We start from the raw sequence: 23,048 nt of genomic DNA, 5'->3' as shown, positions 1-23,048 counted from the left end.
TTCCCCCATTCATTCTCTATGGTGAGTCTTAACAGTACACATGTAATACTTTTTCTGTCCACTGGTGGTAGGTTTGGCACTGTTTTGAGTTTGCCATTGAAAACGGAATAGAAAAAGTAAACTTTCTGTTATGTTGTAGATTAAAAGTCCATTGTAAAGTCTTTCTGTCAAGCTTGTTGTAGATCTGCCCAGTGAATGGACATGATCTGTAGCCCATGTATGTAGCCCTACGTAATATGAGGCTATTGTCATTTCATTTGAGCTGTAAAGATAAGGTGTCATTTTCAAATCAAATGTATATATATTTTTACATATGACCTATAGTGTTTAAATGTGACTATAGGTTCAAAATTGATCACAATATAGTTACCAATCTTGCTTGTTTACGTTGTCATGTTCCGATTGAAGTCAATGGCCATAGAGTGTGGTAGCCACCCTGAAGCTTGTAGTTTTCAGCGGTAGCATTTTAACGCTTCCTGGTTCGTAAGAAAAAATCTATGGGAAAATTAATGGAGTTTTGAATGAATGGAATTTTCAATGCTGTCCTCTGCCATCATTACACAATAATTTACATCTTTAGCAAATTAAATGTTGATGTGAGATGTTTTATATATTATATTTTTGTCTATATTATGAAGAAATTGATTTTTATTGGAGACTGGGAAGTTTATTGGGATTGATACATGTGAAATTGGCTATGTGATTTAATGTCACCATAATGATGGCACATGGCATGGTATAATGGTGTCCCCATCCTAAAGTCAAGGTTCCCATAATCCCCTGCATTTGCATGGCAACCTCAGTGTACAGAGTATTACACATCCAGGGTTTGATGCAATCTGACGGAATTGTCTGATGTAAATACAGCAGCCCGCTGGTGCTCTTCATCAGCGGCTTATCCTGAGGTAATAAAAAATAGAACAAATCACCCACATAATCCCCCTCAACTATTGTTTCTTGAACCTACCATTCAGTAAAAAAAGATCCTTTTGTGCATCTGTCACTGTTAGGTCTTAGAATGTGTTATTTTCCTTGAGATTGCGAGCTATAAACTCTCTCTATCTTTCTTTCTTTCTCTTTCTCTTTCTCTTTCTCTTTCTCTTTCTCTTTCTCTCTCTTCTCTTTCTCTCTCTTCTCTTTCTCTAAATAATTAACATTTACATTCACAGTGGGGTCTGTGGGACCACATAAAATCTGATGTGGTTTTATATTTTATTCAGAGTTTGATACAGCAATAATATTTTCCAATGTGTGAAATTATTTTTATATATTATATATAATATATTATTATTATATTATTACTTGTGGCAGATATATTTTCTAAGATATACTATTCTACTTATATATTCATATATTTTTGAAGGCTAAAAGTATCTCCTAGAAATAATAAGTGAGTCAAAAACAGTGTCCAGACAGTTTTAGTGAGTTAGGAGTCCTCTCGACTACTAAAACCAATTCATAAATTATCAAAAACAGCAAGTTTTATCGTTCCTCATCATGTTTTGGAACATGCAGAATCACTTCAAAGATCTCAATCATGATGAAATAACTATGGCGCTTGTAAATCATATAAATGAAAAGAGAATTCCACTTAGATGTCTAGGTTTTTTCATTAGGGACAAATAATAACAATGGTGGAGTATTGACTAGGGCTGTAACGATATGCGTATCAAAACCAAAATCGCGACACTCATATTCACAAACCTGTGCCGCGGTGTGTGAAGGCAGAATCGCGACACATTCCTTCCAGTTTTTCCCTTAGCACTTTGCTACGTTGTCCAAAAATAAATCATAATTTTATAGCTCTCATAGACTTCATTGTAGAGTTGTGTGCAACTTTACCAAACAGTAGCCTATAGAAGTGGCCTTCCCTTAACCTGCACCTTGCCTGCTCTCTCTCTCTCTCTCTCGCTGTCTCTCGCTGTCTTTCTTGTTCAATGGACACACCCCTCAGCATGCACATTTAATCCAAATAAAACATTCACAAAAGTCAAGTCAAGTCAACTGGCTACAGTTGGGGCAACTTTGATCTCATCTGAAAGTTGGTTTCTGAGCTGAACTGCATAGCAACTAAACGCTGCTTCACCATATTTAGTTCTAACAGTAGGTTTTATTAACAAGTATTTCTCCTGAGACCTGTGAGGAGAAGGTGTGTACTGCTGAAGGATAAACAAGCAGAAGCGCTTTAAAGTCAATTCTGTGACTTACTGGAAGCCAATGCAGGGACTTAAGTAATGGAGTAATGTGGTCAATTCTTTTAGTTTTTGTGAGAACCCTAGCCACTGCATTTTGTATCATCTGAAGCTGTTTGATAGTCTTTTTAAGAAGGCCTATGAAAAGCCCATTGCAGTAGTCAACCCTGGAGATGAATGCATGATTTTTTTTCTAGAAAAGTTTTTCTAGATCATGTTTAGACATTAGCCCTCTAAGTTTGGCAATGTTTTTGAGGTGGTAAAAAGCTGATTTAGTTATTGCTTTCATGTGGCTGAATTTTGAGACATCCAGTTGTTAATCTTGTCAATACACTGACAAAGAGATTCAAGGGGACCATAATCATTTGGCGAAAGAGCTAAGTAAAGTTGGGTGTCATCGGCATAGCTATGCTAGGAAATCAAATTGTTTGTGATGGTTTGTCCAAGTGGGAGCATATAGAGGTTGAATAATAGTGGCCCCAAGATCAACCCCTGGGGGACATCACAGGTCAAGGACCTTGGCGTAGAGGTACAGTTGCTGATAGCAACAAACAAACTCCTTTCTTGTAGGTATGATTTGACCCAGTTGATGACTATACCGGAAAGTCCAACCCAGTGCTCTAATCTGTGTAGTAATATGTTGTGATCAATAGCGTCGAAGGTTGCACTAAGGTCCAATAACACTAGGACTGATGTTTTGCCTGCATCTGTATTGAGGCGTATGTCATTTAAAACCTTAATAACAGCTGTTTCAGTGCTGTGATTTGCCCGAAAGCCTGACTGAAAGTCATCAAAATACCCATTTCATGTTAGGAAGGTGGTTACTTGATTAGAGACTTTTTTTTCAGTAATTTTGCCAATAGAAGGTAGATTGGATATGGGCCTGTAGTTGTTTAGCATGGTGGCATCTAAAGTTATTCTTCTTGAAAAGGGGATTTACAATAGCTTTTTTCAGGGACTTAGGAAATGTGCCAGACAGTAATGATGCATTTACAATGTGAAGCACATCTGCTGCTATGAGGTGAAGAACAAGAAGAGTTGAGGTTCTGGACAGTTTTTACAAGAATTTCATAGTCTATCAAACTAATGATGGTAAGGACGCATAGAAGACAACTAAGTTAGCTAAATTAAGTTTACTTCATTATACTTTTTTCTTTATATCTTTTCGTTATTTGGGGTCAAGCCACATTGTGTTTCTATGTATTCTTATTATTCTTTCTTCTGCCATGGGAGTGTATGGCAGCCATCTGGTAAAAAGTTCTGAAATTTGGCACACTGATTAACCTTTGACCCGTTATCCCAATTGTCGAAAAATGAGGTTTCGTTGGAATCCTTGGACCAAGCAGAGTTCAACAAGTTTTATCAAAAGTGAAACTAAATTTTCACAGGTCACAAATCTTGACACACATTATCTGCAGACCATGCCTTACATATGCATTACTTTCTGGAGCCATTTTCAAAAGCGCTCACCTGTGACAGGCAATCGAAATTGGAAGTGAGCTCATATCTCAGCAACCCTTTCATGTATCATAACCAAACGTAGTACATAGAATCATGACCCCATCAGGAGGATTCTTAAAAAAAATGTGGTGACCTTTGACCCCTAGGGGGTGCTGCAATTAGTAAAACCGCATTTTGGCCTGTAGCTGTTGATGTGTTTAAAATTAAAACATACTAGTGGTGTCTGCTAATACTGTGGGATGTCTCTAGGCCGTCATATTGGATTCAATCAAAAACACTAAAAAGTTATGTCTAGCTCAAGTCTCTCTCTGAAATCTGGTGGAAGCTGAGATGTTGCAGGAAGAGGAAGAAATAGGCTACACATAACTTTTGTTGTGTTATACAGACAGATGTTAATTATTGGAACTACACATATAATATATAGAATATATACTAGAGATGATCATTGCAAACATATCTTTTTTTTTCTTGTTCAGTCCATCCCAGGAGCCCTCAGTGATGGAGGTGCTACAGTGCGATGGCTGTGATTTCCGAGCTGAGTCATATGATGAACTCAAGACACACATCCAGGATGTCCACACAGCCTTCTTGAAACCCACTGAAGTTGTTGATGGTACACAGGATCTGTCAAGGTCTGCATCTCTGAACTCCCTCAGTCATGCAGAGGATGAGGAAGAGGACTTCTCTACTGAGACTGATGATGCAGGTTGGAAACCTCCCCTGATATGTTGCATCCCCCAAAGTTTGATGAAATGTTCACATATTTAATGGTTATGAGCATACATTTAACAGTTTATCTGTGTTGTTATAGAGTAAAACCAAAGACATCTGTAAACATCTGTAGATGTTATAGAGTAAAACCAAAAATACAGTTTCTTTGTTAAATAACCCGTAACAATAAAATGTAATAGATAATATTTAATTGAGGAATATTTGTGATTTCTGTTCAAGGCCTCCACTCCATGGACAAAGACGTGGACCAGTGTTCCAATTCCAAATCAAAGCTATGCAGTCAGCCAGCAAATCCCCCAAGTAAATCGTCCAGCCCCTTTTTCCAGTGCAAGTTTTGTGTCCGCTACTTCAGATCTGAATCCCTCCTAATTGAACACACCAGAAAAATTCATGGAACGGTTGGAGCGGCCTCAGAGACCACAGGAAACTCACAGACAGTCAAGCAGACAAACTACAATGTACACATGCATGAAGTCTTTGGGAAAATCTTTTCTTGCCAGTATTGTACATTCAAGTTTACTAGTAGGGCCAGACTGAATAAACATCAAAAGAAGTATCATGAAGATGTTTTGTTGGATTCTCCAGGGTCCCCTACTGAAGAGGAAGCTGACACTGAAGCTGTTACAATGGAATCAGAATCTGAGGACTTTGATGAGGAAGCACCACAGGATGATGAAATGCGCAGAATCTTAGACTTAATGTATAAATGTATCTCTAAGTCCAGTGGAAACTTAACATGTGAGTGGTGTGATTATCAGACCCATAGGCAAGAACTGTGGTATGATCACATGGCAAAAAAACATTGTAATATGCTAAAGATTATGTCATCACTTCAGGAGGATAGTGGATCTTCCAAATCAGGATCTTCATCCCCAAGACATACTCCAACATCTAAGCTGATGGCAAATAATTTAAATGGCAATAAAGATTCAGCATTAAAGAAAGCCTCTGGAAATGCAGTTGTGAAAGCCCCACCAGGGATATCACCTTTTCAGTATTCACAGATTTCAGCAAAAGTTCCCAACAGTACAGGCTCTTCCATTTTATCAGAAAGGTCAACCTTCGTCATGTCTGATATGTCAAATTCTGCCATAGACTTAGATACCAGTCTGCTCAACGATTCCAGAAGCAGCTCAGAAGATGAACTCGGTGACATGGATGATCCCAATTACAGAGACCCCTTGTCAGCTGAGGATTCCACTAAGCTGCTTCTGTCAGAGGAGGATAATAAAATGCTTGAAACAAAAGGGATCCCATTCAGACGGCACTTGAACAGGTTTCAGTGTCCTTTCTGTTCCTTTCTCACAATGCATCGACGGAGTATTTCTCGTCATATAGAGAACATACACTTGTCTGGCAAAGCAACAGTGTACAAATGTGATGACTGTGCGTTCATATGCACCAGTCCACTCAAGTTGGAAAGTCACAAGCAAAATCATATTGGTTCATCTTCAGACTGGGACACTATGGACTTAACATGTGAAAGCCCAGACGATGAAAATGAGTCAATAGATCCCTTGAATGGGGAAAGTGCAGGCTCAAAGATCAATGGCAAGCAATCAAGTCCTGGAAATGAGGTAAATGAGCAAAATCTTCATCACTGTACTCTCTGCAACTTCTCTACCATGACACTGAAAGGGCTGAGAGTGCATCAGCAACATAAGCATTCTTACTGTGACAATATAGCAGATAGCACCGAGGGTTCAATGAATGAGCAGCAAGACACAGACTCCGAAACAAATAGCTCAGCAAATTTTGTACAAAAAACTCAAACATCAATCTGGGGAAACGCCTCAAAAAAAACACCTTGTTGGCAAAACTGCAAGGAAGTCTATTAATGACCAACCTTTGGACCTGTCCCCTGTTAAGAAACGTACAAGAATTGATGAAATTGCCAACAATCTCCAAAGCAAGATTAGTCAGACCCAACAGCAGGAGGATATGGTTATCAATTTAGAGGAACTTGGTGATGATGAAGATGAGGAGAAACAAAGTGATTTTCACATGGATAAGGAGAAAGATGTTCATAATCACAGCTACTTGTATAATACAAACAATTTGTATCAGATTGAATCAAAAGAGGTGAAAGAAGAGTGCAGATCAGGGAGAGAATCAGGAGAGGTGAAAGAAGAGCGCAGATCAGGGAAAAGAAAACGAAACCTTCAGGCAAAAGGTTCTGTGAGAAACATTCCTGTTCGAGTAACTGTGTCTGAAGATGAGGACAATGAAAATAATTTCAGTGCCTCTGTTGACAAAAATCTTCAAATTCAAAACACTCAAGATGGTCAAAATACTTTCCAAGAGACTGTTGAGTACACAGAAGAACCTGGGAACCTTTTCTATTGTAAACACTGTGATTACCAAAACAAGTCTGCGCGTAGTGTCAGTACACACTACCAGAGAATGCATCCCTACATTAAATTTAGTTTTAGGTACATCCTTGACCCAGAGGATCAGAGTGCTGTCTTCCGTTGCCTGGAGTGTTACATTGAATACACCAACTTTAATGATCTGAACCAGCACTATATGGAACATCATCCAGGGGCCAGTAATGTTCTGAACTTAAACCAACCCAATCTCATCTATATGTGTCGCTTTTGTTCTTACACCAGTCCTAATGTGCGTAGCTTAATGCCCCACTACCAAAGAATGCATCCCACGGTGAAAATTAACAATGCCATGATTTTCTCCAGTTACATGGTTGATCAGCCTCAGAAAAGTGCTGAGTCTCAAACACTAAGGGAGATCTTAAATTCAGGACCCAAGAGCTTCACATCCTCAACACCAGTGTCACGGTCCTCATCGAGCCCTTCCCTCAAAACCATCTCTAAAGTATCAGAGTCTACATCAGATACTGAGACCCTCAAAGAGACCATAGGAGGAAATGTTGTTGTCTATGATTGTGATATGTGTTCCTTTGCCAGTCCCAACATGCACTCAGTCCTGGTGCACTACCAGAAGAAGCATCCAGAACAAAAGGCCTCCTATTTCCGTATTCAGAAAACCATGAGGGTGATCTCAGTTGATAGAAATCAGGCACCTACTAACTCTTACAACCTTCCCAACACTCCAAAATCAGCAAACATGATGCCATTAGGCTTAGATGATGAAGTTTATTATTGCAAACACTGTGTATATAGCAACCGTTCTGTGGTTGGTGTACTTGTCCATTATCAGAAGAGGCATCCAGAAATAAAAGTAACAGCAAAATACATTAAACATGCACCTCCAACTCCTGGTCTCATGAAGCTCATGGATGAGTTACAGATTGCTCCCCCAAAGCAGTTCTTCAAACCATCTAGCAACAATGGGACAGATGCTTCATCAACCAAAGGAAGCAATGAAAAAGGCGAAGCAGAGATGTTGTTTTTTTGCCAACACTGCGACTATGGGAATCGTACAGTCAAAGGGGTGCTTATTCACTACCAAAAGAAGCACAAAGATGTGAAAGCTAATGCAGACTTGGTGCGCAGGCACACAGCTGTGGTACGCAGCCAGAGGGAGCGCGCCCAGCTGAACCAAACTGCTGCTCCAGCAGGAGCTACCACAGTCTCTACATCTGACAAGGACACATCACAAAAGTTGAGATCATTGAAGTGTAGGCATTGTTCTTATACATCTCCATATGTGTATGCTCTACGGAAACATTTAAAAAAAGATCATCCTACTGTCAAAGCAACAGCCATTACCATCCTCAATTGGGGTTATCAGGATGGTGTCCTTGAGGCTGGATATCACTGTGAATGGTGCATCTATTCCCATGTTGAACCAAGTGGGCTGCTTATGCATTACCAAAGACGACACCCTGAGCATAATGTGGACTATACCTATATGGCTAGCAAACTTTGGGCTGGTCCTGATGCTTGTGCCTCCCAACAAGGGGGAAACTCAGACACAAAGCACTATCAGTGCAGGGATTGTGCCTATGAGGCAAGTTCTATCTGGGACATAACCAACCATTACCAAACTGTGCATCCCTGGGCAATCAAAGTAGATGAGTCTGTGCTGCTGGACATAATCAAAGGTAATCAAACACAAGAAAAGATGCACTCAACTCAGTCAAAAGGACACAATCCTGGCATGTCAAATCCATTTGATTGTTACCAAGCAGATCATGAAGAAGGCACAATGGATGTGTCCAGACCATCTCAAGAGAGACAGTCCCACCTGTCTTTCACAACTACATCCATTTCAAACAACCCGTATCAATGCACTGTATGTCTGTCTGAATACAACAGTCTTCATGGACTTTTGACACACTATGGCAAGAAACACCCAGGTATGAAAGTGAAAGCTGCTGACTTTGCTCATGAATCTGACATCAATCCCAGCTCAGTGTATAAGTGCAGACACTGTCCGTATGTAAACTCTCGAATCCATGGTGTTCTCACCCATTACCAGAAGAGACATCCTCTGGTTAAGGTCACTGCAGAAGATTTTGCTGATGACATAGAGCAAGTAAAGGATTTGGGAATCGAAGGTGATGAAAAGTGCAAAACGCAGAGGCAAGGTTATGGTGCCTACAGGTGCAAAATGTGTCCTTATACCCATGGCACGCTAGAGAAACTGAAAATACACTATGAAAAGTATCACAACCAACCGGCCTCAGACATGTTCAACCCTGCTGTGACTCAGTTTTCTACCAACAGAGAAGAACAAGTAGCAGAATGCAGTGCTACAAATGTCACAGATGCCCAAGATGTATGTGACTTTGATCTGAGCCTCTCTCAATTTGAAAAGGGAGAGAAGCATGCTGTTTTCAGGTGTCAGCTTTGTAAATACTTCTGCTCTACTAGAAAGGGGATAGCTCGTCACTACCGTATAAAGCACAACAATGTCAGGGCCCAGCCTGAAGGAAAGAACAATGTTTTCAAGTGTGCCCTCTGCTCATACACCAATCCCATCCGCAAAGGTTTAGCAGCCCATTATCAGAAACGTCATGATATCGATGCATATTACACACACTGTCTGGCAGCCTCCAAGGCCTTGACTGAGAAGCCCAATAAGGTGATGGTACCCTTGACTTCTGAAGCTGATGGGGCCGGAATGAGTGAAGAACTGAAACTTGCTGTGGAGCGAAGAAAGTGTTCCCTTTGTTCATTTCAGGCATTCAGTAGGAAAAGTATTGTCTCACACTACATCAAGCGCCACCCAGGTGTCTTCCCCAAGAGACAACACTCAAGCAAACTGGGACGATATTTCACCATTATCTACCCTAAAGAAATGGACAAATCCTCTGCTGTGGAGGAGAATGAGTCTGTTGAGGTCAAACCAGAAGCAGAGCAGGAAAGGGACCTTGAGTGGTTGCCTTTCAAATGTTTAAAATGCCACAAGATATGCTTCAGCTCAGCCGATCTGCTTTGCATGCACTACAATGACTACCACAGCAGGGACCTCAGGCGTGATTTCATCACAGTTGCAAACCCTGAGCATGGGAACTCCGAATTCTATCAGTGTGCCCACTGTGAGCTCAAGTTCTTGGCCCTTACTGACCTCACAAACCATCTGATGGATCACAATGAGGAAACTCAGAAGCGAGCAATGAGACAAGAAAGAAGGAAGCAACTCCAGAACAAACAGAAGGTCAATGAGCAAATAGAAACCAAGCAAGAGAAGGTACTGTAAAGTTATTGCTTTTATTCTTTATGAACACCCCAGTATTCTGATATTTTTGGTATTATCTCCTGTTATTCACTGCTGGAATTCTGGGTAAAGAATGTGTCTATGCTTAAGTTCAAAAGCATTTTAATTCAGTGAACTTGGCTTTGGCACCATACCTTGATGTAGTGTTTTGTAAGTTAACCCTTTGGACAAAACATAATGCATATATGTTATACATTTACTTCAATGTATAACATATGCATTTTAAGAGAGTGACCCAAGAGTTACTATACCATAATTATGTTATAGTTAGTTACTATGACATAATTTCTTCTGAATGTCAACCAATTCTAGTCATTGTTTTCCTACCATTTAGTTGGATGCCACTGCTGATAAAACCCCAATAGGCTATCGGTGTAATTTCTGTGTGGAGGTCCATCCCACCCTCAGAGCCATCTGCAACCACCTGCGAAAACATGTGCAGTATGGTGAGGCTAAAGAAGGCCAGCTGAAGGTGACACAACTTCACTATTGTCTCTTCCCTACACCATAACTGAGTTTAACAACAAAAGCTTAAAATATGTTTGTTACATATTGCATTTATATTTTCATTTCAGGAATTTCTGCTTTAGTTAACCTATATTATTGTAACAATCATCAGTATCACACAATTGTCTGATATAATTTGTCTGCATGAATTGAATGATCAATTTACAGCTACAAGTTTCTTTCTGCTATTCCCCAATAGATATGTTTAGAATCTACATGTATATGGATATGTACAGTATCTATCCTAAACCCTTCTCACTGTGTGTAGCACCAGGAAGCCAAACTCTCTGATCACACAGTTTTTCAAAAACATTTTGTTCCTTTTTTGTCATTATGTGGTGTTCCCATCTTTACTTATGAGAGGCCTGTTGTGGTGAGAGAAGGCTGACGAAGCAGACTATAAGCATGCAATAAGTTATTTATGATGTGGGTCAGGTCCTCTTGTTTTGAATTTCCTGCGGGTCTTTCTCGGTAATTTCCTGTTGGCAGTGACAAACTTGTTGTCTCACATCTGCATAGGCATACCTTGGATATGTTTTCCCAAATAAAAAGTGTGGGATGTGGTGGATTTAATGTTGTAACATTTCTTACACAAACATCACAGACATTGGAGACCATTTGGTCTGGGCAAAAAAGAATGTACATCAATAAAGTACATACTCTTTCTTTTCATCTACCTTTTGTTTAGCTATTTTTACTACTCTGGTGTAAGTCAGCCAAAAGAACAATCCCATGAATTGACTTTTATTTAGTTTATTGGCTTATTGAATGGTTTTAGCAAAGGTAGTATATTAATGCTTTCCCCCTCTTGTTTTCTCTCAGCAGGATATCACAGAAGTATCGTTTCCTGGTGCAGAGGATGCCATTCCCAATGGCAACACAGAGGACTCGTTGCCCATTGACGATGCTGTGTCTTCAGAGATGGACTTATCTGTGGCTGATATGGCCTCCACTGGAGATGTCCCCATAGAAACAGGGGAGAAGCCTATGGTTGTGAATGCACCTGTGTCTGTCCAGGAAAAGGAGAGACGGACAGGCGGTCACCCCTGCGCCCAGTGTGACCGGATCTTCATGTCTATGCAGGGTCTCCGGTCTCACGAGAGAAGTCACTCAGCCATGGCTCTCTTCTCTCGGGAGGACAAGTATAGCTGCCAGTACTGTCAATTTGTTTCTCCCTTTAGACACAAGTAAGAAAACAGTTCTTTTCAGTTTTAACTTTGCCTGATTGAGTTTTCTTTTTTGTGCCGTTTCCACATTTCATATAGTAATGGTGCTTTTCCACAAAGAGGTAAAACCCTGGTGGTTAAGGAAAAACCTCTGACTTCAGTGTTTTTGTCTGAGGCTGTCCTCAGAGCAGAGTTGGGGCTGAACCAGGGACTTTTCATTAGCCTGCCTCCAGGCTCAACCGTCGTCCTACTATCGCTGTTATAGTTACCATTCATAAGCATTGACATGGAACAGCGATTAAACTTTTTTTACCAGATCTACTTCATAGGTGTCCCATTATTCAGAATTAAAAGCCACCCCGCCAGCCAATCAGAAAAGAGTATTTCTTCTCTCCGGGTGATAAGTAAGGGATAACGACCGCCGAAGGGTCGGAATACGGAATTAGTGGACGAGGGGGAGGCAAAGAACTCCCTGACGCGCAGTGGAGGAATCCATTAATTCCATATAACAGGACACCTCGAAGGCCATTGTCCCGCTTATCACCTGGTTAACCAAATCCACACCCCTCCTTCTCTGTTGATTTGCGGAGTAGGCCTACTCGTCATACAGATATCACATGCTTCTGAAAAAGCGGAACCTAAGCTTTCCAATTACATTAGCGGCTAAACTTTGTGATAAACGGTTCGCGAGAAAATTAACGTTGAACTTACATGAAATTGAATCATATTTACATTATGCCAATGTCTCTGCACACCCATTACTCTCGGTGAAATATCTCACAAACTCTTTACTCAACACATGGCAAACCGTGTATATATAAATAAACAGCAGACCTTATTGAATACGAAGATATAAAGCATGCCTCTGTACAATAAGCCATTCTTGAGTAATCACCACTTGTGAATGTGTCTCTTAAATCAGCAAACCAGACACTTTTTACAAGACTTTTAGTCGACTAAAACTTCAAACAAAAATTATATTTGAAAGACTAAATATGACAACAACTATGACAAGGACATTTGACACAAGACTAAGACTAAATTAAAAATAGGTGACAAAATGAACTCTAATTTGCATGCACTGTAATAATAAGAGGTCTAGGAAGAGGCTTCAGGGGGGAGGAATGTAATTTGATTGGCTGTTGAGCTCAAATACCAACAACAACCGTTCACCAGAGTTGTACACTGTACCTTTTTAAGTGGTGTAACATTGATGCTAAAACTGTCTCTTTTCTGAGTGCAAATTTTCTTTCTCATCCTGTTCTTAGTTTGGATCGTCACATCCAGTCTCATCATGGCCATCACAAGCCTTTCCGGTGTAAACTCTGTCCCTTTAAGTCTGCTTATCTAAGCCGACTGAAGAGTCATCTGCTCAAAGCACATGCAGGTAATAAGACCTGATGAAAAGAATATACAGTGTCTTGCAAAAGTATTCAACCCCATGAGAATCATCACCATTTTCAGTTTACAAAATATACTTGCTTGCATTTTCCTAATCAGTATTTTTATATTGAATAATTGTGATGTAGTGTGTATATTATGACCTATAATATTGATATTTCAGAAATATATACTGTAGTCTATAAGTATGTTTGTTGCACTGGGTAAAGTAAATTATTTGTCTACCTAAAAAATACTGTTTGCAATTTCTATACATTAATGCCTGTTAGAGAACCAGGGATGGCTCGCTGTGCGCACGCCGCACACCCTAAGGTCTATTTATGGATGGTAACAACTTCAAACTTTTGAACACCGTTGTTTGAATTAGCAACAAAATGGCTTTTAGTTTGCAGCAGCAGGCATGGAGCCACGTCAAAAGAAATCGATTTCCACGATATTCTAATTTGTAGAAACCCACCTGTACAGGCATATACAAAAGTTGCAAGAGTAGGAGATGGAAACAAATTGACAAGCATGATTTATTTTCGCGGAGAGGATGTACAGGACTGAGCGGCAGTCATATTTTGGGGTACATCTAGTTATTCTTCTTGTTATGTTCTTAATTTTGCAGTTTTGTGCTGAAGAGCTGATTAGCCCAGATGGGGTCCAGCATGTTTGCCATGAACTAGGGGTGGGCGATATGGACAAAAAATAATATCTCAATATTTTTTGTGATTTTGATGATAAGATAATTAGTCGATATCCTTTAAAAACATATTTTTTAAAAAGTTTGAGTTACTTTACAGCTCATTATTTATGAATAGCATCATTATAAGAAATATAGCTGCAAGCAGCAATGAGGGGGCCAAGCAGATAGGCCGGAGTAACCATGGCAACGAAATGCTGTTAGCTTAATGCTGCAATCAGACGTATGGCCATAAGCTGTCAAAGCAAGTTTCACGTCTAGCACGTCAAAAGTTACAAGGCAAAACGCATTTTTGCTAATTGCAGTGACCCTAGAGGTCAAAGGTCACAAAATTTCTTCGGCATTCACCTGATGGGGTCATGAGTCCATGTACCAAGTTTGGTTTTGATACATGCAACGATTGCTGAGATATGAGCTCACTTCCTGTTTGGCGGCTTCGCCACAAATTTCGATTGGATGTGACGGGGGAACGCTTCTATCAATTGTTACAGAAATAAATGAAGTGACAAGGCATGGTCTGAAGATGGTCTGTGCCAATTTTGGTGAAGATCAGATGAAATTTGTGACCTGTGCGAAATTGTTGGTGTTTTTGATCAAATCAAATATGGCGGCCGAATAAATTATATTGATGTGACAAGTTGCCCTCAGTTGACCTAAGGACCTTTCACAGTATTACCAGACACCACTAGTACAATTTAATTCTAAGCACAGCAGCAGCTACAGGCCAAAAGGCATGTTTGTGAATTACAGGGCCCCCTAGAGGTCAAAGGTCACCAAATTTCTCGAGGGTCCTCCTGATGGGGTCATGAGTCAATGTACCAAGTTTGGTTTTGATACATGCAAGGGTTGCTGAGATATGAGCTCACTTCCTGTTTGGCGGCTTCGCCGCAAATTTTGATTGGCTTTTACGGGCTTAACGGTAATACTTCGAGACAAAAAGTGATAACTTTTGTGAGGCTTGGTCTGAAGATGATCTGTATCAAATTTGGTGGGAATCAGAGAAAGTATGTGACCCCTGATACATTTTAAGTGTTTTTGATGAAATCCATCATGGCGGACGTCATAGGGTGCGTTGATCTCGGCTTGGTCCAAGGATTCCAACAATACCTGACTTGAATACCTGAAGTTACGTGCATGAACGCACGTCCAACTTTGGCCTGTTGGTGGCGCTAGAGGGTTCGAGTTGCCGACATGAAACTTGGTGACATGAATCATGGGACCGTCCCCAATCAGTGTGCCAAATTTCCCAACTTTTTACCATACGGTTCTATGGGCTGCCATAGACTCCCATTGCATATAATAATAATAATAGGAAAACGTAGAAACACAATGAGGTCCTCGCAGCTTCGCTGCTTGGCCCCCAATAACCAATAATCTAACCAGTGACTACTCTATGACACATTTCCAATTCTGCCCCCATTGTGTGTGGCAACTACATGGTCAAGCCAGCTGCATTAGAGAAGATAGATAAGGCCTAACAGTTTCCGAAGAGAACCAAGAGAAAGTCTAAAGCTAGTCTGAAGCTACCAAGTAGCCACACAAAATAAACATTTGGCATGCGTGTGACAAGGTGGTCCCACTAGCGATCATGTGAATTGCTCTGCTGTAGCCAGCAGGCTTCTCTCACTTCTGTTGCATACACCTGAATTTAGTGAATGCATGGACTTTCAATGCATGATTTCGAGTGCTCCTCCCGCCCACCCCTACCATGAACCCAGCCATAAGTAATGTAAGGTGTAATATTTTGAATCAGTTGACATTTAAGTGGTATTGCACAAGGGTTACTCACATTTTGATGGGATGATTAATGGACTGTAGTGTCACAAATTACCAGTAGGATTTGGTTAGGGTTTGACTGCCATTTCAGAATGTTGATTGTACAGTTAGGCTACTTAGTAAATCCTCTCCCAAGACTTTGTTGTACAACACACTCCAAAAGATTCATAAAATGAATCCTCTTCAATTTTGCAAAGTTTATTAGTTTATCAATATCGTATGATAAAATGAGACAAGCTGAATACATGTGTGAACTATCAACTACATCAGACCAGGGCAAAACCGGGGGAAAAGAATACTGTCTGGTTTCTTGTAGAAAGGCCAGACATCTAAGTAACTGTAATCATGTATGATTTGCTGAAGATAAATCACTCAATCAGAGCCACCCAGTATCACGTTATATTTTGTGTGTGTTCAGTGGTACTGTGCTTATATTAACAGACTATTTTCAAAGCCTAGATGGTTTTTGACAAAGATTATTTGCAAAGAAATTATCTGTGCTCTATGGAATCAGTTGCTGCTAAAACCTAAACGTTGGTCTTCTCAAAGTGCCAAAGTCATTGAATGGCAGCACAGTTCTATTCAGACTTACCCAACTGTAAGATTTTCACGTCTCACCATATTATGGCAATTACTATGCCCTTGAACACTCTTCCACCTTGTTACTTTGAAATGAACCTTCAGTCACAAGAGAAAAAGTTATTGCCATGGTGTACTTTTTTCTTTAATTATCTTGTTATTCCTGTTTCTATTTTAGTTTTCCCTTCTCCATTCTGCTGCTTATTCAACTTCTTCATTTATCTTTCAGGTGAGAACCCTTACAAGTGCTTATCATGCGCCTTCTCCACCATAACCATCAGCCAGTTAAAGGAGCACTCTCTGAGGGTCCATGGAGAGATGCTAACACTCCCCAAACTTCGGGCAGGGGCAGCATTGCGCTCCCCACGGCCCACCTTGAGCACTGATCCCATGAATTTGACACAGGAAGGGGAAGGTAAGAGGCAAAGGGAGGAATACATGAATTTTAATTTGCTCACTGTGTGAAGCCTATACAGCATAACTCCTCGACACAACCAGTAAAAATATTGGCTAGACTGTAAATAAATTGGAGAGACAAAAGTGACATTGAAAAGCGATACCTCCATTTTATTTACATTGCATTTATGTTCAGCCATTTAGCTGACACTCCTACCCAAAGCCACTTGCTACAAGGAATTTTCGCCATGTTTCCAACTTTTTCAGTGACACGACAAGGAATCCATGACATTGTAATCATTTTTCATTATTCAAAACTGGTTGATATTGGTTGACTTTTCTGAGGAACTCATGCCTTTTCTGTTAGGTTTAGGTTTTGGCTTAGTCTTTTAAAAAGTAAACAGTTTGAATGTTAGGAACATTAGGAATGCACTTATATAAAACGTTAGTTTGTAAAATCTGTTTGGAGGTCAGTCACATACATCATATGGGTTATTCCTTATGGACTCAGTTGGAGCCTCTTGGCTGCCAACCGCAAAATATGTTTAACACCTTTACCTTCTTGAAATGATACACTTCCATTTTCTCAGTGTTGCCAGCTTTTTCAATGGCATTATTTGGGCTAGGCATTAATACCTAGTTCCAATATGGCAGTGATGCTGACACAAACGGTAGTAACCAGACTGAATGAAAAGGTGGATTTCAGTGTTTCATTTCTCTACAGATCTATGACAGGTTGTCAACTACTATGTATAGTAGCTACGTTAAACGCAGTTAAAATGCTTAAAGCTAAATGGTCTGTAAATTGTGGCTGTGAATCAAAATATTTGGAATGTGAAACAACTATTAAACTATTGTGTGGGGAACACATTCAAATGTAATGAAGCATTTGGGGACACATTATATAAACTTGAAAGTAGGGGAAGGCATCTGTTCGATTAGGTTACTTGGGTTTGCCCATGAGCTGGCAACAGGTGCATCTATGGCAAGCCATTTTATAACATTAAAAAGATAAACTTCATAGGCTATTGCAAGCCATCTATCTTGAATTTCAGATATCTGCAATTAGAATTATTTATCAATAGTATCAATAGAAACAATGCAATTGCAGGTATTGATAAAACAGCGAATATAGTTCAATTTCAAGTTCAAATTCATCTCAAAGCGGCCATCAGTTTGGGCATGTCCTTAAAAAAAGTACTGGTTCAGGCAACGGTACCGTTTTAAACGTGTCTATTTAGCACTGGTATAGGATAAAACCCACAAGATACCCACCCCTATCCATTGCAGGAGGTAGCGCCCTATTTTCAAATATTAATAGCTTGAATTGTCAACAGAGGTGATATTTGTGCCGTCGAATTTGTCTTAAAAAACAAATGTTAGCCAGAGTGCACGGCTATTGAAAGTCCTAGATCTTCTTATTGCTAATATATAAGTCTTAAACATGTTTGAAAAGCTTGCTAATGCATCTAATTAGTGTAATGAAGCAGTTCTGTTCACGTTCATAAGGAATAGATTGTAGGTGAAAATCTGTTTCTCTTCTGTGGTTGCCTCAGACCCTTGTAGACTGCATCGGTTTTGGGTTTTCTACCTACTAAATCATGCTTGGATGCAATGTTAGGTGCTGGAAACACTTAGAGAGACAGATTACTCCTCTCCATGCAGATTGGAATGGCTACCCTCATTTACATACTGTCTTTGTTGTGAATGATGCATTAGTGTTATAAATCAAAGTCTCATCCGGATAGATTCATGTGATTTTTCTTCCACTCTTTGCAAAGTCAGAATTGCATCATGTGCATTTTGAAAAGTCAAATGTATGCCTTTTTTCTGCCTGGTTCTGCACTTGCTGGCATGTTGCTGAAAGAGGCATTTTAACACCAGCGGACACACCCTAGTACAACAAAAACAGAATGAAGAGTGGTGGAATGAAATTATAATGAGTGTTCTTTGAGGCTAGATAAAGTTTGATTTGAGTAAATTATCATGTACCAACTCTTCCGTTACTAAATATGATGAAGGGCAAAGCGCAAGAAATGACAAGCATCTGTTGGCCTACTATTCACATTCATTAGTGACCAAGTGTTACAAAATGGTCCTCTTTATAATGATCATTTCTGTATTTCTACTCTACCTCTATACTAGAACCAGGCTACTTGGAACCTGCTGACGTTCAACAGCAACTCAGCCACTACCAGCTTGCTTCACGGAACCAATCCTCCTGTAGCCCCCCTGCAGCTTCTGGTGTAGTAGCAGAGTCCCGTCCAGACAGCGTTCTCACCTGTGAGTTCTGCGAGTTCAGCTCTGGCTACATGCAGAGTCTACGTCGGCACTACCGTGATCGCCATGGGGGAAAGAAGCTCTTCAAGTGCAAGGACTGCTCTTTCTTCACCTGCTACAAGTAAGACCAGGGATAGGCAAGCTTGGTTGAATTCCTTATCACATCATAGATATGCTGCATTTGGTGAAGTATGTTGTCCATCCTTCACTCAGTCTTGTTGGCTTTTCTCTCAGGTCAACCTTCACCATTCATGTGGAGGCTGGCCATACCAGTGCCCCTGAAGAGGGGCCAAAAGATTTGCGGTGCCCATTCTGCCTCTACCACACCAAATACAAAAGCAATATGATAGACCATGTTGTCCTGCACAGAGGTGAGATTCTAGTGTTTCTTCAAGCGTAAAAAATTAAATTTAAATCTGAAACACTGGACACTGTTAACATGTAGCTACAACTCACTATATTCACTTTATTCACCACCAAAATTGGAATGGAAAAATGGAAAAATGCTATTTTGCTCTATTTTACTTACATTTTACAAAAACAGGTTATGGTTATGTTATTTTTTGTCCAAAGCCATAAAAATAATAGTTTAATCCATAAAAAAATAATAGTTTCAAATAAAGTTGAAAAGCCTACATTAAACACAATAACAATAATCGTAACAACAATAAATGATAATATTATCAGATATCAACAATGAAAATAAATAGTTTCAATATTAAAAAAAAAAACAAACATACAAGTATCATACATAACATTAATACAACTATGGCATACTACAACACAAGATCAGGAGGTTTGCCATCAAACCTTCAAACTTGCAGTGTGGCTCAATTTACCTCATGTAAGGGTAAGTTGATCCATCCAAAAAACAGTGACTATTAAAGCATAATTCTAAATCTAATCATTGATAATTATATCCCCTTTGTGTTGATTGTATTGATTTATAATTAAATTAATATTACAACTAATTTCACTACAGTTATGGAACTTGGAGATGATTTGCATTTGCAAAATACATATGGAAGTCTTAAAGAAGACAGAGAATGGATGAACAGAGTATTTTACTTGTTCTCTGTTTACATAGAAGGTATGCAGCTATGGTCTGTTTTACAAGCCCATTTACATCCCTGTATATAGGCTGGGGAATAAAATGGCCCATTTTTCCGCAGATATCTTGCACCCTTCATGCTTATCTGGCAGCCGCATGAACAAGTGAGCTTTATGCTGTATGACTGCTCATAATGGGCTCCAGCAACTTCTACCTGAATCTCCAACTCGAAGTATAATATGTGGAGAGGGGCAATGATCAGAGATGTCACAGACCGTGTTCGGCGTCACACTCTGTCTTTGTTCAGATTAGCCGGTTTTTAGTGGTAATTTCAAAGTCTGTGATTTGCACATGAAGGAGGAAACAACTGGGTTTGGGGTAAGGTAGCTCTGTGGCCATGAATCGGCTACTTATTCAACAAAGCCAAGGTAAAAACTGTTTTCCATTCTATATCTGCTTCAAATTGAAATAAACCTTTTGTTCTTCCAAGAAACACCCACAAATTATTTATTTTTCTCATTCAGTGAAGACTCTCAGTCATGTATGGCATAATGGGAAAACTTTTGGCACAATGCTAATCTTTGTAGTGAAAAACATAAACACCAACATGTCACAACACCCTTAGAAATATGTTAGCGACAGATGCTAGCACCCATGAGTTTTAGTCTACTCGGTACCACATCCGCCAATGCTCATGTGCTGCAGGTTTGAGCCCACTGTGGGGCCTGACTGCACAGTACACATAATGCAGGTTGCACAACTATCATGACAAATATATATTGGTTGTTCAGGGGTTTTCATTAAAAAAATGGATAAAAATAATGGATAGACCTACCTGTTTTTCACCTGTCAACCTTGTCCTTCTCTTTACCTCTTCTTTTCCTCTCTTCTTTTTCTTGTCTCTACATTTCTTTTTCCTTTTTTCCGCTTTCTGTCATTCTTCAGAAGAACGTGTTGTACCGCTAGAGGTGTCCCGTTCCAAGCTCTCACGCCACCTGCAGGGTGTTGTGTTCCGCTGCCACAAATGCACCTTCACCTGCTCTAGTGATGAAAGCCTCCAGCTGCATATCCATAAGCATGATGAGATAAAGCCCTACCAGTGCCAGCTCTGCTACTACGACAGCAAGTACAAGCAGGCTCTGGAGAACCACCTGCGGGATGAGCACAAGGTCAGGCTTCAGCCTTTATTATATTGGTATTCCAACTGTCTGTTGTACTATTATGTTTTGTACTATTACATGTCTATCTCAGACCCTTGCTCCCTGGTAGTGAATAAGTATGACATGTATACTAACTGACTGACTAAATTCAGTTTCATTTGTAATTCACATTTTAATTCTTGCTGCACAGAAGCCTAGTTAAAGAAATACCAACAGTAGCTAGCTATATGAAGGGTTATAGTAAACCTTCTTAGTGTAACCAGTTTTTCCTCATCTGCCAATGTTTAAAACCCTCTTTCTTTATGCCCCAGGTGATACGAAACTTTGAGATTATGGGACGGGTCAGTCTGGACCAGCTGGAGGCTCTGAAGAATAAGATGAACAACCTCAGCAGTGGCGAGGAAGAGGAACAGGTTGAAGGACAGGAAGAAGAAGGAACAAAGGAGCAGAAGGAAAATGAAGAAGTGGTGGGAGTTAATGAGATGGATGTACAAGAAGATGAGTCTGAAAGGCCTGAGGCTAAAGGTACAGCATTAGTGAATAAGAGTGGGGGGCTCAGAAAGATATAAGCTATTACATGTAAGCATTGTTTAATTATATGAAGGTAGGGATCGGCCCAACGTTGAATACATTGTCCAAAACAGTGCAAATAATGACTTAGTTTTCCAAACTGTAGAACTGTACATTATCCATTTTACACTGTAATGTTTTAAGGAACACACCAACATTTTGGGAAATAAGCGTATTTGCTGTCTGCCCCAGAATTAGATATGATGATGTATACCCTTCTTGTCTCTGCGTGTGTAACTGTAACCAGCTGGTCCGTAGCTGTGCCGTAATGTACGTTGGTAAACCTCCCTCTCGACGCCTTAAGTGTCATGCTAGTGAGAGAGCTAGCAGCCTGGGCTTTTAGCTCGATTGCTTTATTCTCATTCAGGCAAAGCACTGCTTCTTGGGATTTGCAGAAGTAACAATGGAGCTTTTCAGGTGCTCCGCCCAAGTAGTAGTGCTACGACAACCTTTGGACATATATTTTCTTTAGCTTTTAAGATTTTTTTAGGGTATGAGAAGAAAACTTAATTAAAATAGTAAGTGTGTGTGTCTCTTTGAACAACAATATAGCAGTATATTGCCAGATATAGAACATGACATATAAATCCACTTTGTGTCAGGCTCTGACTCTATAATTTTATCTGTTGTTGTGGCTTACAGTAGCACCTACTCTTTTTTTATTTTTTTACTTTACCATATAGATAGCGATTCTTCAGAGACTCCCTGCTCCCAAAGTTGTGGGAGCATCACTGGCAAGGAAAAACGCTTTCCCTGTGAGTTCTGTGGCCGTTCTTTCACCAATAGCTCAGAGTGGGAACGGCATGTACTTCGGCATGGCATGTGAGTTTTCTCCTTTTTCTATAATACTGGTTGCTCACTTTTCTTTTTTGACAGTTTTTTCACAAATGCATTATTGGGTGTTGATATTCATTAAGAATTACGGCCAAGGCTCAACATCCCTAAAGTGACTGATTTGTCACAGGACTGGTCTGAAAAAAAAAAAACTACCGTAAATCCTTAAATTATGGCCGGGATTCTATTTATAGCCGGGCCTCGGATAATAACCGGGGTCGTGGTTGATTCGGATAAATAAAGGCCGGCCCCAAAATACAGTCGGGGCTATCAGTCCACGAGCACTAGAAGACATTGTTTCGATTTAACTCAATGAAATAAAAGAGCTCTTCTTAAAATTTTATATTGTTGGCCACTCCAAACGAAACGCATGTCTCCCATAAAAACTTGCTGTTATCTAGCCTACTGTATGTCTGCCCTTAAAGAAAGAAAGTATGCTAATTTGTTATTGATCATGAAGGCGTCTAGCAAGTTGTTATTTCATAAGTAACCTTTTACTTTATTTCTAAGAATAATAAAAGCCTAATAAGAAATAAAGGCCCCAAATACAAGCCTGCCCCAAATAAAGACCTGTGTTTAATAAGTAAATAAAATACCCCGGTCACACTTTGAGGA

The 23,048-nt window shown here is 39.9% G+C and overlaps 1 protein-coding gene across 1 annotated transcript in view; it reads left to right on the top strand.

Moving 5' to 3' along the window:
* The window catches only part of znf462 (zinc finger protein 462), a 40,308-nt gene that overhangs the window by 14,131 nt on the left and 3,129 nt on the right, over positions 1-23,048 (top strand). The window contains 12 exon segments of the mRNA XM_048258387.1: positions 4,130-4,359; positions 4,605-6,181; positions 6,183-10,001; positions 10,363-10,500; positions 11,358-11,722; positions 12,970-13,088; positions 16,372-16,557; positions 18,684-18,939; positions 19,053-19,189; positions 20,815-21,038; positions 21,341-21,554; positions 22,283-22,421. Of these exon segments, the coding sequence (XP_048114344.1) occupies positions 4,152-4,359; positions 4,605-6,181; positions 6,183-10,001; positions 10,363-10,500; positions 11,358-11,722; positions 12,970-13,088; positions 16,372-16,557; positions 18,684-18,939; positions 19,053-19,189; positions 20,815-21,038; positions 21,341-21,554; positions 22,283-22,421 (7,382 nt within the window). The 5' untranslated portion in view covers positions 4,130-4,151.

The sequence above is a fragment of the Alosa alosa genome, chromosome 12 (assembly GCF_017589495.1).
Source record: "Alosa alosa isolate M-15738 ecotype Scorff River chromosome 12, AALO_Geno_1.1, whole genome shotgun sequence".
In the NCBI taxonomy this organism is placed as follows: Eukaryota; Metazoa; Chordata; class Actinopteri; order Clupeiformes; family Clupeidae; genus Alosa; species Alosa alosa.
This window is presented reverse-complemented; position numbering and strand designations above follow the sequence as displayed.